Raw genomic sequence first — 17,715 nt, 5'->3', positions numbered from 1 at the left:
GGGAGGAGTTTTAGAAACATAGCAAGGACTATTAGCAAAGAAGTTTTAAACTTAGTAGAGCACAAGAGGAGTTTACACAAAAAGTATCTGAGCAATAGATCATATGGAAATAATAGGAAAGTAAGGGAAATAAAGTTGGCATTAAAGTTCAAACTAAGGAGGTGTGAGTGGACACCGAGGATAAAATCCCCAAGGATCTGGAAGATACACCAGACAAAATATTATTACAAAATTGCATAGACAAGTTGAAAATAGAAACAGGGCCTAAATTAGTGGTAATGAAAGTTTAAAAGAAAGATAGCCAGATCATTTTGAGAATGTGTTAAATCATGATGAAGTCACAGGAAGTGATATAGATGAGAAAAAAAAAAAAGTTTGTGACAATTTGGAAGTGAAGGAAGATCAGTTTTGTTAGAGAGATAGAACCAGTAATAAAAGGATTATAAAATAATAGGGTTTCAGGTGCTGATAGTTTGGGTAAATGAGTTTTTAACGTATACTGGTTTCAAGGTTAGAGATAAATTACTGAAGATCAGGAATATGATTTAAAAAAAAGGAAAGTGCATAGCTATTTTAGGAAAACATTTATAAAACACTTTTATAAGAAAGAGAATCAGAGTGAGCAGGGTAATTCCCTAAATCACATTGTCCAGCAAAATAAGGAAAAAATCATGTAGTCACTGATGAGTGATGATGGGGAGCCATGAACTCAATTGTATCCCACTCTGTCTAACCTTAAAAATTACCTTAAATTGCAGCTTGAAGTGAATTTAAGGATTTTCATCCTTGTAATGCTCCATTGTAACTTTTGTAGGCTGTTTGCTAAATTTGGGCGGAGAACTCAGGAGCTTCCCAGTTCTACAGGAACTCTTGCTGTAGCCATTCTTTGTCAAGATTTTGCTTGAATGCACCTGCTGAATCAGCAGCCACTGTATCTTCAGACAGATGATTCCACAAGTATGTTACTCACTGGCTGAGGAATGGCTTCTTTCTCAGATTAAGGAGCATTTCTTTAAAATTTTCTTGGAATGCCCACTAGTCACAGAACATTCTGGGGGGTGGCAAGGTGACCAGGGAGAACATTTTTAGAAATCATTTTGTGGGTCATTATCATGTTGCCACATTTCCTCTGGTATGCAAGAGTAGGAAGCTTCAAGTGACATAAACGCTCTTTTTAAGACATTTCTTTGAGGCCTTCAACCATTTTGGTTGTTCTTTGTTGAACTCTTTTTAGTATTGCTTTGTCCTTCTTGAAATAGGGTGATACCAGGGACATTCCAACCTCTAGGCGTTGGCAAACTAGTGCCTTTTAGAGCTTCATAAACACACTTGGTCTTCATTGGTTTAATGGACCAATTTTTGTCTACAGCAATCTTAAAGGCATCAATGGATGGAGCAATGACAGCAGTATCAGGAAGATTGATCCAACAGGCAATCACTCCATTGGAGAAGTAGTGGTTGTAGACTCTGGTATCTGCCCTTTTGGGGACAACTTCTTACTATGCCCCCTTGTCCTGGAGGATTCATCAAATTGAAATGGCTTTTGACAGGAAGAGCCAGTATTACAAGCTTATCAGTCATTATAACATCACCTCTTCAATGCCTCTACACAAGTATTGGGAGCTTTAGCTTTTTCAATTGAGATGGATAGTCAAGATTCTTGCACCCATCAACAGCTTTTGTTACCTTTTATCTTTGGACATACAGTACAGTCGATTATGCCAAGGGTTGCCAATACTTTGGCAACTGCTGTTTGAGCATAATTGTTAAATTTTAGTTCCTCATCAACAAAAACTCCCAAATCTCTCCCCTCTACCATAGAGTCAATCAATTGTCTTGAACCATCCTCTCTTATCATATGATACTGCCACCTTATGTTCTTTCTCTCAAAGTGCATTGACTTGCAAATTTGAATGTTAAATTTGAGATTCTACTTATTGGAAGCTTGAAATTCAGGTCTTCTGAATAAGCTCTTGTAACTGACGACTGTGCAGAGTCAATAAGCTTTGAATCATCAGTATAAAGGCTCATCTTATTTCTTACAGCTTCTGGAGCATCGCTAATAAAAACATTGAACAATGTTGGACCTAAGATTGTTCCCTGAGGCACACCACTGTCAACTTCTGAGAAGAATTCTCGCCCCATTATCCCCAAATACCTTAACTCTCTGCTTTCTCCCTGAAAAGAATTGCATCACCCATTCTACAACATCCAAACGGATACCAATAACTATAAGTTTTATCTTCAGCCAGTGATGATAGACTTCATGAAATACTTAGGCAAAATCTAAAAGGATCATGTTAACTTGAGTACTGTGATCAAGTAGCTTAGTGATATAGTCATAAGCATCTATAAGATTTGTCTGAACTGAGCACCCAGATCTGAAGACATGTGGTCTGTCTGTGAGCAGTTTGTGGCCAAATAAATGTTTTGTAATTTTGGCATTGACAGTTCCTTCAAAAGTTGACTTCACAGTTCCACCAATGGCCATTCATCTTGGAATCAGCTTCAACTGGAGGTCCCAAACTGGAGTCAGTATTCACCCTATGTATCCCCCTTTATTGACACTCCACTGTGGGAAATGAGTCCACCTATTTGTCAAGCAGAACTTATAACAATAAATAAAAACCAAATTTCCAATCATGAGATTCAGACTATTCTGGCTGATCAGATTTCAAAGTTGTACCCTAATAACAGGAAAATCTATTCTGATGGATCTATCCAGGGTGTGAGAGCTGGAGCAGGAGTACGTATCCCATCACTGAACCTTTTTTCTCCCTTCCTTTGAGATCTTCTATTTTGTCAGCTGAATTATGTGTCATTCGCTTGGCCCTAGATGTTCTCATAAATTATAGCATCGTAGAGGAGAATATTCTTTGCCTTTCTGTCTCCAAATCGGCAATACTGTTGCTGAAAAAAATTAATAGAATTGTCAAGGATAAGGACCTATTCAACATTAGAAGACAGCTTCTGAACCTCCAGGCTACAGGCAACCAGATTTTCAATATCTTCCAAGCCATAAAGGTATCAAATATAATGACAATGCTGATTTACTGGCATCCAAGGCTTGTTTGTTAAATCCAGGTCCTCTCTCTGACCTCAAGTCACATGATATTATCAGGCAAAGATCTAATGTTAATCACAGAAATTGACTTTATTTTCTTTTCATTCTATATTACACACAGTGCTATATTACTGTCTGAAGTCAGGTGCCCTTCTTCTCAATAGTATGTTATTTAATTGGAAGCTACATCACTCCCCTCTATGTCGGGTCTGCTTTGCAACGGATGAAATGATCCAGCATGTTTTAGTTGATTGTCAGCCACTGAGTGTGGAAACTATTTCCCTTAAACCTCTATGCCTTATGGCTGATATTCCTAATACCTACACTGCAATCCTGAATTCGAACCTGTCTTGGCATGTAGATAAAAATATTTTTAAGGCATCTATTGACATTTTAAAGAAGATTCTAATTGATTAGTGTTTATTAATGCATAATGAAGTCATTAAAGAGAAGGAGGCTATTTATCATTGGTTCTGCAGAGTGCAGAAGAGAGCGGGAGTGAGCATGAGGAGCAGTATTGGTAGCCTACCAGTCGGCCTGTAGGTCTTAAATTGCTGGAGAAAGGTGACTCAAGTACTCGCACTTCCCAAAACCCATCAACAGAATTGAGAAGTTTAATTGGGTTAATTGGTTTTGTAAATATCTGATGACACGTGTTGGAGAATCAAAGGGGTGAAAGGACTCATTGGTAGTTCATATACCCTGCTACAAGTTTTTGGAACTGGAACTGGTACTTCAAGAATTTTACCAACAGTTGAGGTGATGCTAATGGGTTGGTAATTGGTGACATTATTCCTACTTCCACCCTTGTTGGCAGGTATAACATTTGCATTTCGCCAATCTTGAGGAACTACTTTGGTGTCCAGAGACTTTTGGAACAGTTTTGATAAGAGAGGGGCAAGCTCCAAAAAGGCTTCTTTTAAGTTCCAGGGATGAACTCCATCAGGGACAAAGGACTTACTTCGATTCAATCTTTTGAGCTGTAGTTCTACATCTAAAGGTTTGATGTTGATAATTTGCACAGGTTTTTCAATATTGTACTTCAGCATTTCTGGCAAAGGAGCATTATCTGGAGGTGTGAAAATTGACTTAACTACTTATTCAGGACTTTGGCCATATCTCCAGCATTGGTTATAATATTCTTATTAACTGAGACTTCTGTTACAGAATTTAACTAAGACTTCTGAGCCAGGCTTTTGAATTGAGACATATTTGCAAAACTTCTTTGGATTGATTTTTGAATCTGATGACTCCTCACACTTGCTTGTAAGTTCTCTTGTAAGGTGCTGGACTTTATTTTGCATCTGTTTAAAATTGTCATAATTTGCCTGTGTTGGAACATCCTTGTATCTTCTCCAGTTTCTTTTTCTTTTGGATTGCTGGCCTGATTTCTCATGTTATATTAGGCAGCATTCTTGGTCTTTGACTCCAAGTGGTTGTAACATGTTTTACAGTTGTCTGCATGAGAACCATTTCCGTATCAAGCCATGCTTCCTCTATATTCTTCTTTTCAACAAAAGACCAATCTTAGTTGGCCAAATCTTGCCTGACTTTGTTGTAAATTATATACACATGCTTTCTAAAATTGACTGTTGGTGGGTACAACTTTAGTTGACAAGTAATATTCAACTAAATTGACTATTACGAAAAAGGTGGTTCTGGGTCTACACTTTGGATTCCTTCCTCATTTTTAACAAATAGGAGAACCAGGAGTTGGGTTCTGGTCCCCTTGGTACCTAGTTAGGAAAGTAATAGCCTGATATAATAAATACACCTGTAGGCACTCAAAGAGTGGATCAGTTTGGTCATCATTATTACCTGTAGCAGCATTCCATCAAGTCATGAGATTTGGGACAGGTTAAAGTCTTCAACAATTAATACATTATGGGAAGGTCAACTCATTACTGAATCTTTAGTATTTGCAATTGCAAGGTGGGAACTTTTCTGACAGGGTGAGCTTGAGCTTCAATAAATACATCCTATAATTAAAGGATAATCCTTTCACTCAACCTTTATCTTGGTTTCTGTAGGAAGCAATTACCAAGTTTAATAATAATTATTTAGACTTAGAGATGGTACTGATAAAGTGATACAAGAGATAAAAACTTGCCTGGGTAGCATTATTAGTGAAGGTGGTGAATGCAATGAAGGTGTAATAAGTAGAATGGCCAAGACTCAGGGGGCTTTTTCACAGTTGAAAAAAGTTTCAAAAGAATAGGAAAATAAGTCTACAAATCAAGATTAGAATATTAGAGGATAGAGTGATAACAATGGTCAAGTAGTATTATCCATTACCACTAATAACAGTTTGAATGACATCAAACAACAAGCTGTAAAAAATGTGGTTCTATCCTAGTTTCTAGGGCTATAATGTTGGAAAGATTGAGATGAGTAGGACAAGTTTCAGAGATGATAGATAACAGAATGCCAAAGATCATCCTTTTTGCCCATATATCTAGGACTGAAAAACAATGTCACCCTGAATGGGGAAGCTCAAATTTCTTAAAAAATTTAAACCCACAGTCAGCCCCCCTCCAATTCCTTCTCTCATCAGTTTGGACCTGTCAAAAAACGAGTTACATCAAACCTTCCCACCATTACATAAAAGGTCAGTGAGATACTGCAAGCAGTTCAGCTCAACAAAAACAAATTCCCCCCCCCTCCAACAGTGCAAAGAAAACTATCAAAAAACAAGAGTCACTGAGCCTGTCAAGTAACACCAGTGTCCATTGAAGCACCACCACCAGCTCATTCCGGGGAATTTAAGACCCCCACCGTATTCTATCACCACAAAGAAGACCCTACTTCCATCCATTCGTTCCCTGGTACTTCGAGGTATGGAAGCATTGAATTGAATGACTCTAGTATGAACCAGGGTTTTAGATCTAAATTATGTCCCCCCAAATCCCAACTTAAAAATATTCTCATAATTTTTCCACTGTCCTCTTTTTCTCTCAAGCCCGGGCCAGCCCCGCCTTTTAATCCTGCTTCTCAAACGAATCCCAGCCTTCATCCCGAAAAAGATGCCTCTCCTCTCCCAGATCCATGTTCCTCCCACCCCCCACTGTCTTCCACAATTAACAAAAAAAATATGCCCTCTTTAGTAACCGTTTTACTTCCCCAAAGTTGCTTGTTACGAACACCAAAAGCCTGAATTTTGACAAATTGATTGAGCTGGAGGCCCTATGTGAAGTACACAAAATTGATGTAATTGCCGTAACTGAGGTCCAAGCACAGAACCCTGATTTATTGTAAATTAATAACCACTTCCAATTCATAGAACTTCATCCTCATGATCACCCGCTAGGTAAAAAGGGAGGTGGAATACTATTATTTGTAAATAATCATCTCTTTCCTAAATTAATTCATGCTCCCAACCTTTCAGATTACAATGAAATCATTTGGGAAAGTGTAAGACCCAAAGTTTTACCACACCCCTTTAATTTGATTGTTTTTTGCTGCTTCTATTATTCCCCAAATCAAGACGCTGCACAAAGAAAGCAATTCTACCAACAACTGCATAGTGGTGCAGACTTTATCCTATGCAAATTCCTGAACACCGGTATTTTCTTAGTAGGTGATGCTAATGATCTAAAGTTAAATTCCCTTTGTAGTTCCCTAAATTTAAAACAAATAGTAAAAATACCAACAACAAAAGAAAATTTTACCCTTGATTTGATATGCACCAATATGCAGGCATTCTATACCCCTCCTGTCCCTTTGCCCCTGTTAGGAGGAAGTTACCATTTTTGTTTATTAACGCAGCCTCTCAACAGCTTTAATCATACTTTTTCTGTTACTGAGTTTTCTTATTGCCCAATTTCCAATGGTGGCCTTTACACATTTGGATCTTGAATTACCAATGAAAATTGGCTGGCTCTCAAAGGAAAAAATGACATTAATTTTAAAGTCTCTGAATTCCAAAATCTGATTAAACAAAATACATAAATTCCTTCCCTGTGAAAAAAGTAAGAACATGTTCTAATGACAAACCATACTAGACAATTGAATACTAGACATACTAGACAATTGAAAAAATTAATTGGAATTAAATTGAATCTACTAAAGAGTGGTAAAACATCCAAAGTGAACTCACTGCATAAACATATAAAAAAAGAAATATGTAAATCTGCTTCTTCATATTACAAATGCAAAGTCCATGATTTATTTTCTACAAAGCCAAAACAGTGTTTTTTCTACAAAGCCAAAACGCACTTTAGTGCTTAATTTGCACTAAAGTGCGAATTCAGCCATTTTGGGATTGTGATAGCTGTTTTTCAGCAGTAAATCTTATCTTATTTAGCAGTAGTATCCCCTCACTGGTTTTAAAAGGTGCCATAGCAGCCACTCTTTCTTCCCTAGTGGTTTGAGATTAAGAAGAAGTTTAACAACAATTCCCTCAGGATGTTATTACATGCACCTGCTTGTCATGTAATACTATAGGAAGATGCTTGTTACATAATAGAGAATGTTTTTCTTTGATTTTTATGTAGCCTAGTTACTTATAAAACCTTCAGGGCCAACCAGTGGGGAACCTTCAAGACACCAGGCCCAAGCTACCAATTCTAATGGTAGGTAGCAGTCAATTCTAATGGGGCTCTAGCATCTAATTCCACTGTGCCCCTAGCATCCAATCCCAATGGAGCCTTAGCAACCATTTCCAACTGGGGCCCTAGCAGTCAATTAGTTACAAATCACTTTCAGCTTTGAAAGAGGACAAGAGCTCTCAATTTCTGATTAAATGAGCATCCTCCAAAGTTTGATCATGAAGGGTGCATAAGGAGGAGGCACTCCCTTCTTATACAGAATAAATTCTGCCCATTTTTGCCTTGATTTTACTGTTTACTTTCATAATAACAGCATAGACCAGAAAAATTCCTGGAAATCAAGAGGAATTACATATCAAAATCTACTTCCAGCTGTCCTTCCTTGAAAATAATTCTGTATTTATCTGAAGGGCCACTGAGAGTTAGCATATTTTTGCATTAAAATGCACCCTTTGAGGCATCTGCTCATCCCTCTAACAACCAAATGATTATAAAACCCTTCTATAGAGGTCCATAGCTCTTGCCTAAAACAATTCAGAGCTTTGTATTTTTGTCAAAAAGATTAAAGATGTGTGTTGTTTGTTTTTTTCCCTAGGGATGATTGTATTCAGGTTGGGGTCCTAGAATATTGGGAAATGGCTTATAAAGAAAAAATTATAAGTTCAAGTGCAATTTTAATCAACTAGCCATTTTCCAGTATCCCTCTTTTCCCCAAAGACACCCAAGTGCAAAATTGAGATAACCATTTGGTCCATCATAGAAAGGACAAAGTCCAATAAATATGCTGGATGGGGGCTGGTTGTGTTCCAACCACTTTTGACTTTTGAAAAGGGCACTAGAAAATTTCAAATTCCAACTGAATGAGCCCCCTCCCAAATTTATGTGGCCACCCTTTCATATGAAGGGCTATAGTAAAAACAAACATACTTTATGGTCATCTGCCTACTGATCTCATTTGATATGTTTGCTTTTTTTCTAAGAAACTTTGATGAACTGTTTTATTCCATTTTTTTTCAATTTTGTTGTTAAATAAGGTTTGTTAAGTTTCATTAAAAATCAGACCATACATAGGAATTTGTTCTGGGGGAGAGGCTAGGCTGAAAAAATAATCGAATGTCCATACCAGATAAGATTGGATAGAACACTACCAAACCATAAATCTGGGGGGAGGGGTATGTTGAGTTCAATGAGAGACATTTGTTTAAATCAGTTTATTGAAGCCAACCGACCTGCAACACAAAACAACAAGCATAAGCACACAGCAAGCAATACAATGAGAGCATTACAGGCGGCACAAGCATATCATAACAAAGGTAAGCATACAACATCATCCTTCACATACAAAATAAAAAAAAACAAATAACAAAACAAAAAAGAAACAAAACTCTTCTGAAGCATCATAATCACTATTGTAAATAACCATAGTTCCATTTAGTTATTCACAGATCGAAAATCTGTCTTGTTTTATGGGCCTTCCATATCTTGACACGCGTGGCCCAAATAGAGTCCTGTTCGTATTAGAATTCCTATTACTGTTCACTGGAACCGGATTCGGAGTTGCAAATGGTGTGGCTGGAACATCAGCATTTTCGTCAACTCTAAACCTTGATGGAGTAGCAATAGTTGGACTGGTAGCGTCTAGTTTTTCAGGGGACTCAGTACCCTCAAGTAATGGACCCGGCGCAATGGACTGGCTCTCATCTGAGTCTACAAGTTCATTTGGAATGTTAATTTCGGTTTCCCCTGGTGCAGTGAATCTAGGCTTCAAATGCACGCGATTTCGTCTGTAAGTATTTCCGTTTTCTGTTTGTACTAGGTAAGATCTTGGCTCTGGCATTGACAGAACTATCCCTTTCTTCCAATGCTTATCTTCTTTTGACAGTTTCATCCAAACTGTTTCGTTTGGACTCAGCAAAGCTAAGTCTTTCGCATGCCGGTCATAGTAGGTTTTCTGCCTACACTGGTTTCTTTCATGAACCCTGATGATCTCTTTTCTAGGTATTACCTTGGGACGCAGCTGGATAGTTGGTAGAATCGACCTCGGAGTCCTGCTCATGAGCAGTTGAGTCGGTGATGCAGATCCACTGATTGGAGTACTCCTGTACTCAAGGAGACCAAGATAAGGATCCGAATTGGAGTCAACTGCTTTCTGCATGATTCTTTTCGCAATGTCTACTGCCTTTTCTATATGTCCATTCGATTGTGGGAAGTTCGGGCTTGATGTACAGAGCTGGATGTTGTACAGTTGCAGAAAACTAAGGAACTCACTGGATGAGAACTGTGGCCCATTGTCTGACCGAATCTTCAACGGTATGCCATATCTAGCAAAATGTGACTTGAGTTTGGTGATGATTTCCGACGAAGTTGTGCAGTTCAACTTGTCAATCTCAATGAACCGGCTATAGTAGTCACTGGTAATGAGGTAGTTTCTGCCCTCTAATTGACAAAGGTCTACACCGATAGCTTCCCATGGGCCTTGGGGTAGTGGAGTAGAAAGCAAAGACTCTCTGGGGTTATTTGGTGCATATTTCCCACACGATTCGCAGCTCTTTACAAACTCTTCTATTTCATGGTTCATTCCAGGCCAGAAAACCACAGTTTGCGCTCTCTGTTTGGTTTTTTCCATGCCCATGTGGGATGCATGCAGTTGCTGGAGAATGTTTGGCTGGATGGCTAAAGGAATGACAGCCTTCAAGATGATGCCATTGACAACCGCTAGCTCTTCTCTGAAATTCCAGTATGGGATAACAGGTCTTGGACAAGACTTTCTGACGACAGGCCACCCTTCCTGGATCACTTTGATGAGGGTTTGCATGACTGGATCTTGCTGATTTTCTTTTCGGATTTGCTCCATTTTTGTATCACTAACAGGTATGTGCTTAACAAACGAGTTTACATGAAATTCAATCTCATTTTGAAAATTGTCGCTTTCTTTAGATGTGTGCAGTCTTGACAGGGCATCAGCTACTGGGATATCTTTGCCTTTAATGTAGTGAACCTCCAAATCGTACGGCTGTATCTGAAGCATCATCCTTTGCAGCCTTGGTGGTGCCTGAGACAAAGGCTTTGACAGAATGGTTTCCAAAGGCTTGTGATCTGTGTACAGCTTGACTTTTTGGCCATAAATGTATTGGTGAAATTTCCAACAGCCAAACATGATTGCATACAGCTCCTTCTCAATCTGTGAGTAGCGCTGTTCTGTCTCATTCAATGCTTTTGAGGCAAATGCTACAATCTGTCCGTGAGTTAAAAGCTCTGCCCCGAGGCCATGTTTTGACGCATCTGTTTTCAACTCTACTTCCTTACTTTGAGCATCGAATGCAGCTAGGTTCTGACAAATAGAAACCTTGATCTTCTCCATCTCTGATTTGTGAACATCTGTCCACTGGAATGTATCCTGCTTTCCTAACTCTCTTAATGAGTGGTTCAAAGTCGAAAGATTTGGAATGTAACGAGATAGGAAATTGACCATTCCTAAAAACGTCATGAGCTCCTCCTTGCTTGTAGGACATGGCATTTCCTTTATAGCCTGAACCTTCCTTGGATCCGGCTTTATGCCTTCAGCTGTGATGACATGGCCAAAATAAGGGATACTGTGAGCATCAAATATACATTTCTCCGGGTTGAATTTCACTCCTTCCTTTCTGACCCTCTCTAGCATGCATAAAAGGTTTCTATCATGCTCGTCATCTTTACCAGATACTATTATGTCATCCACAATCACAACTAGACCTTCTAGATTGTTGAACGTTTCCTCCATTTTCTGTTGGAATATGTCCTGAGCACACACAATCCCAAAAGGCATTCTCATGTATCAATATCTTCCAAAGGGTGTATTGAAAGTTGTCATCAATGACGATGGTTCTGACAGTTTGAGCATCCAATACCCAGACTTTGCATCTAGCTTAGTAAACCTGTTGTGACCATGAAGCCGTGCAGCTATGTCTTCAAAAGTTGGCATGGGGTAAAAGGGTCGTTGTATAGCCTTATTTAGATACCTTGGATCTAAACACAAACGCAGAGACCCATCTTGTTTTTCAACAGTGACAATTGAGTTTACCCACTCAGTAGGAGTTGTAACTTTCTGTATAATACCCTGTTTTTCCAGCTGTTCTAACTCGCTTTTTAGCTTGTCATGAAGGGATACAACAGGGTAGATTTCAGCAGGGATGAATTGTCTATGGCAGGAATTTCTTCTGGGGAAAATATTCCATGGATTGAGAAGGTAGATTTCCTGGCAATCAACAGGTTTCTGTTTGTTTTAAGTTTAAATGTCAATCCTTACTTTTAGATGAAAAAACTTCAAAACCTTACTTTAATTCAATTTCTAACAGTTTTTCAAATTATTTTGGGAAATCCCTTTGCTTCCCATGCATAAACTTCCCCCAGAAAATTGCCACTGGAAACTTTCATCCTCACAGAGAGGTTCCCTGTACACCTTCCCTTGCAGAAAATTCCTCCCCAAAAGCTTTCTGTACATTTCCCAGCAATAAATGCAATGTGTGAACAATGTGAAATTTGTGTAACTTACCACCTTTTCCACAACAATTATAAGGGGAGTCATGTCATCCCCAAAAATATAGTTGTTGGATATTTCAGCTATGAAGGGCCATGCCAAAATTTTTATCTGATGTCTTTGGGGAAAAAGCGACATGGGAAGGGGCCACTTTTAATTGTTTTAGTCTTTTAAAATAGGCACTACAATTTTTAATTTTTCGTTGAAATGAGGCCACTCCTGATCTTCTGGGGCCATTTGTTGGATATAATCATCCCTGGAAATAATTTCTGAGACCACACTGGCTAATCATGATAAACAAAAAATCGCGAAGAAAGGAAACGAGGACAATTAACAGCCTGGCTGTTAATTGTCCTCGTTTCCTTTCTTCGCGATTTTTTGTTAATCATCCCTGGGGAAAAGATGAAACAAATAAAAAAGGATACAAACAATAAAATAAATAACAAACAATACTTGGCTAATATAAAACTGCTTAATGTATAAACATTCTTAATATAGCCAAGTAGGTGGTTATTAAAATTGGTTTAAGTATACATGACAATATAAAATAGCAAAATGGTTGGCTACTGATTCAAGTCTATGCATACACAGGGAAGGGAAATAGCAAACTAGGAATGTCTGCCAACAAGAAATAAAAAAAATTAATGTGGTGGGGAGAGGGATAGAAAAAAAGTGTGTTGACTGGACTTTATTTTAGTTAGAGGGGTTAAGAAAAGGGTTAGAGAAAAGATGGTTGGAAAATATGCAGCAACAATTAAGAAAAAATGTGATTATTTTATCAGAGTACAAATTATGATTGATTTGAAGTGCCCATTAATTTTAATTTTTTCTTTTGCATCATTTTGCTATGGTGGACCAGGACGAGTCAAAGGCAGGGATGTTGAATATCTTACTTTCCACTCATCATCTCATGATAATATTTAGACTACATGGCTAATATCAAAAGCTTTATGAATAAATGTCATAAATATAGCCAACCACTTGGCCATTGACAAACAGTACATTCAAAAATATAAAATAGCAAATTTGTTGGATACTGAATTCAGTCTATGCATGTTCAGGGAAAGAAAATAGCAAACTAGGATTATCTGCCATCAAGAGCAAAAGCTATTTTTTTAATAAAGGGGGGGGGGGGGGTTAGAGATAAGTGCAGCTAATATCAAGATGAATATCCACAACAGATACCCTTTCAGCACCTAAATCAATAAATACAGCAAGAACTAATTTTCAAATCCATCATGCTGAGAAATTCAAAACCTATAAAATTTATTTGAAAAAATTGAATATAAAAGGATAGCAGTTTTTACTCAAACAAAACAAGAAAGAACAATATTTTTATATTCTTCAAACAAAGAGCATATTTGGGAGTAACTGGGGAAATATAGTGCTGGCCTTCTTCTGTTCAGCTTGTAGCTTAAACACACAAACAGAAAATAGAATACATTATTGATAAAGTTTCTTCTTCTTACACAATATATGCAAATCAGCAAGACTATTTTTATGTCAACCTTTTTAAAGCTAAGAAAGTCAGAGTTGTGTTTGCAGGCACTGTTTTTATAGTTCCTTTTTAGCAGATTTGGCAACATTGTTTTAAGGTTATCCATGTTCAACCCAGCACAACAAAGCACAGGAATATAATAATTTAGTGGGATATTCAAAGTTGCAAAGCATAAATGGTCAAATAGCCAACTAGTTAACTAATTCTACTATAAAGGCTATTAGAAACCACATTGATAGCTGACTATTTGGCTAATTCAGACAGAAATACATACATGTGATGTCTCTAATAGCCAACTAGTCCAGCTAATTCCATAAGCTTTTATAGAAATTTTAATGATAGCTGTCTAGTTGGCTATTTTAAACTAAAGTTTATATATACATCAGACATTAATAGCCAACTAGTCAGCTAATTCTACAAGTTTATAGAAATTCTAATCATAGCTGACTAGCTAGCTATTTTAAACTAAAGTTTATAGCCTATATACACTGGACATTAATAGCCAGCTAGTTAGGTAATTCTAGAGTGTATATAGTTATCTTATTCTTATTAGCTGACTAGCTGGCTCATTCATGCTGAAATGTATATATAAGTGGGATCTAATAGCACTAAATTCTTGCCAGTTCATATAATTGACTTACAAATAAAGTGAACATACTACTTGATGCCTTTTTTTGCTCTTTACAAATATAATAATCATTTTTGTTAGAAATGAATTTTACCCCCACCCTTATATATACCATTTCAGGTTATTTATTTTGCACATTAGGGGGGGGGGGGTGAGGGTAAACTTTGAACTTACCTCTCATTTGCATCAGAAATAAACTTTATATCTACCCCCTAATGTACAAATATATACCCTGAACCTGTATATAGGGGTGGAGGTAAAATTCATTTCCAACAAAATGGTTGTTATATTTTGAAAGAGCATACAAAAGGCATCAAGTGGTATGTTTATATTATTTGTATATCAAAAATATGAACTGCAAAAAATTTACCCGAATAGCCAATTGGTTGGCTAATCCAAATGTGTAGGCTATATATCTGAGACTTTAATAGTGGACTAGTGAGCAAATTCTACTGTGTATTAGAAACTTTAATGATAGCTGACCAGTTGCCTATTTTAAACTAAAAGTTACATATATTTTGGATCTTAATAGCCAACTAGATAGCTAATTCTATATGTGTATTAGGAAGTTTATTGATAGCTGACTAGCTGGCTATTTTAAACTAAAGCTTATGTATAACTGGAATATTAATAGTCATCTAGTTTGGTAGCCTAATTTTATATTGTACAGATTATTCTAATATTAGCTTACTAGTTGGCTAATTAAGGCTGAAATGTATATATAGGTGAGATCTAATAGCCAACTGCTTGGCTAATAGGCTGGTAAATATTTACCAAATCATATCATTGACTTACAAATAAAGTGAATATACCACTCAATGTCTTTTTTTATGTTTTTTCCAAATATGATAATCATTTTTGTCAAAAATAAATTTTACCCCCACCCCTATATACCCATTCAGGGTATATATTTGCACATTAGAGGGGTGGGGTAAAGTTTAAACTTACCTCCCAATTAAATCAGAAATAAAATTTACCCCTACCCTCCTAATATGCAAATATATACCCTGAATTGTTATATATAGGGGTGGTGGTAAAATTCATTTGCAACAAAAATGATTATTATACTTGGAAATACCATAAAAAAGGCATCAAGTGGTACATTCACTATAGTTGTAGGTCAATAATATGATTTGGTAAATATTTACCAATAGGCCTATAAAAATTGTATATAGGCTATACATACACTGTCATTAATATTAGCCACCTAGTTGGCTAGACATTCTTTTCTATATATAATGTTTGGCTAAGGTTTTTTTCTCTATATATAAACTGTACTATTTTCTATTAGCCATCTGGTGGTAGTAGCCTATATCCTGGCAAAATTTGGGCTCTGGACATGTTTCTGATATATTCCTTCACAAAAATCAACTATTTTCCTAAATCACTTAAAGCTACTCATCAAGAACGTTACTTAGGCTATGTTAACTTCCAAAAATTGAGAAAATTTGGAACTAAAACCATACAATAGCGCAGCCCAGGCTTTAAATAAAATCTTACTCTCTTGAATAATATATGTTCCATCTGACGAAACAAAAGCAGGACCTAGATCATCTGGATCTTGTTCCATTTCTTTATAGTAATAAGACAATTCAGATTATTCAAGGTCAAATTTAAGGTTTTATGCAATTTTAAATAAATCAAATGTCTTTTGTTCTTCTGTTATCGAATATGGGTTATTCGGACCAGTTTTATGAAGACCCGTTTGTTTCAATCGATCGGAATATACGAACCAAGAATGTTTGGCCTCTTGATCTGGCTTTTTCGGATGAAGCTAGTCAATTACCGGATCAACGAAGACATTTCTGATTCCCGTGAATAACTAATAGGATACTGCGTTAATAAAAATTTGTCTTCGATCAAACGTGTTATTCTAATTGCAGTCATTACTCTAACACCAAGATACAAAACTTGTCATGCCAATATTTATTTTATTGAGGAATCAGTATTGATTCATCATGTGAGAGATACGTTTAGTGTTTAATATATCTATTTAAATCAGAGGTAATACTAGTTCCATTAGCTTTTTCTGAGAAAAAGCAGCTTACATCATGGACACAAAGCTGGTAATATAAAATCCATCGAATTTGTTTGTTCATGCACAGAAGGTAAAAATGAAAGGAAATACAATAACATATATGGGGTTTAATAACTCATCCATAAGAAAAAATAAATTCTGATGTATCCCTTATATTTTTCCACGGATAATAGGAAAACATTTCATAAATGGTATGCACATTTAAAAAATTCTATTTCCCTCAGTTTCCACAAGTACCACCATTGGTGGGTTTTTCATATTTCACGTAAAACAGCAGGAAGGGGTGGGGACAAAAACACAAATTGCTGACATAAAAAGTAGGAAGTTGCCTATTTTTGAGATTAAAGAGGGGCCACTAACTTTTTAAATTATCACATGCTCGTATTCCAAATGACCATCTAATATTAATTCGGCAGAAATGTGAACAATTCATAACCACCAATTTTAATCTGGATAAGATTTATCTGGTTATTGACAACCAGCTAAGGATCATTTGAGGACCACTCAATATCCAATTTAAAACTGCTAAGCGATTAAAGTCAAATTTCTCAAAGTATCTTCAGAATGTTGAAGCTTATTAATTTCAATAGAATTTTTAGGTAAATATTTACGAATTTGTTATCTGAACTTAACTAGAACCGTAATTAGATGCAGTGCATACACTGTGGAATATTCATCCCTCTTCATAGAATGCATATGCCTTGGACGAGACATACTTTACTGGAAAGGGATTTAGGATTTTATTTTTACGTTTATTAACCTATGTAAGGATTTTTTCATGACTTTTTACCTTCGTAATTGAGGCTGAATCGAGGTATTCAGGGCTTTTGCAAGTTGCAGAAATGATTCTATGTTAAAAATCTTACACATAAGCAGTCAAAGACTTGAATGAAACTGTGACTATGCAAACTGCTTGTAATTGGTTTTGAGAATGCTGGCAAAAAAAGACTAAATCTGATGGTCAATGATGGAAAAAAGGTACCTGAAGTGAGAAATGTCGTTTCTACAATTAAGAATGTCGTAATTTTAGTTCGAGAATCTATATCAAGAAGACGTGTAGTACCAAAATTCAACAAAAATGCGTGAGACCAGGTAAACAGAAAAGTACAAAGCTATCAGAAGATTTGACCAAAACTCTCAAGAAATTGTACATAAGGTAGAAAACAATTTATTGAAGGTATTCAGGATAGACCCCGAAGCTGCACAAAAAAGTCGGCGGTGCGCCGCCGAAAAAAAACGGTGGCGTGCCGCCGAGCTTACATCAGCGCGCTGACGCCACCGCTGATTCTATCGGTGGCGGCATCACTAATGCGCCGCCGTGTTTTTTTCTGTCTCTTTTTTGGTTATCAATATCGACCTTTGGGCTTCAACCGTCATTCTGGCTAATCTTTTTCTTAAAGATAAATACTGTCATCTTGGGCTCG

At 36.8% G+C, this 17,715-nt stretch overlaps 2 protein-coding genes across 3 annotated transcripts in view; both read right to left on the bottom strand.

The window, feature by feature from the left end:
* Nf-YB (nuclear factor Y-box B) overlaps positions 1-15,898 on the bottom strand; it is a 39,125-nt gene extending 23,227 nt beyond the window's left edge. For both annotated transcript variants that reach the window (XM_089100185.1, XM_089100184.1), the window contains exon 1: positions 15,754-15,898. In XM_089100185.1, coding sequence (XP_088956311.1) covers positions 15,754-15,823 — 70 coding nt within the window. In that variant the 5' untranslated portion in view covers positions 15,824-15,898. The remainder of the gene's footprint in view (positions 1-15,753) is intronic.
* On the bottom strand, positions 3,569-4,621 carry LOC148944664 (uncharacterized). The gene has a single exon (XM_089100444.1). The coding sequence runs from the start codon at positions 4,111-4,113 to the stop codon at positions 3,688-3,690; it is 426 nt and encodes a 141-aa protein (XP_088956570.1). The 5' UTR covers positions 4,114-4,621; the 3' UTR covers positions 3,569-3,687.
* Positions 15,899-17,715: the final 1,817 nt, after the last annotated feature.

The sequence above is a fragment of the Artemia sp. Qi Xiang Cuo genome, chromosome 14 (genome assembly GCF_049724085.1).
Source record: "Artemia sp. Qi Xiang Cuo chromosome 14, ASM4972408v1, whole genome shotgun sequence".
In the NCBI taxonomy this organism is placed as follows: Eukaryota; Metazoa; Arthropoda; class Branchiopoda; order Anostraca; family Artemiidae; genus Artemia; species Artemia sp. Qi Xiang Cuo.
The sequence above is the reverse complement of the archived record's forward strand: the minus strand, read 5'-3'. Positions and strand labels throughout refer to the sequence as shown.

Coding starts and splice junctions, on each gene's coding strand:
- LOC148944664 (XM_089100444.1), bottom strand. CDS start 4,113: ATGCTGAAGTACAATATTGAAAAACCTGTGCAAATTATCAACATCAAA.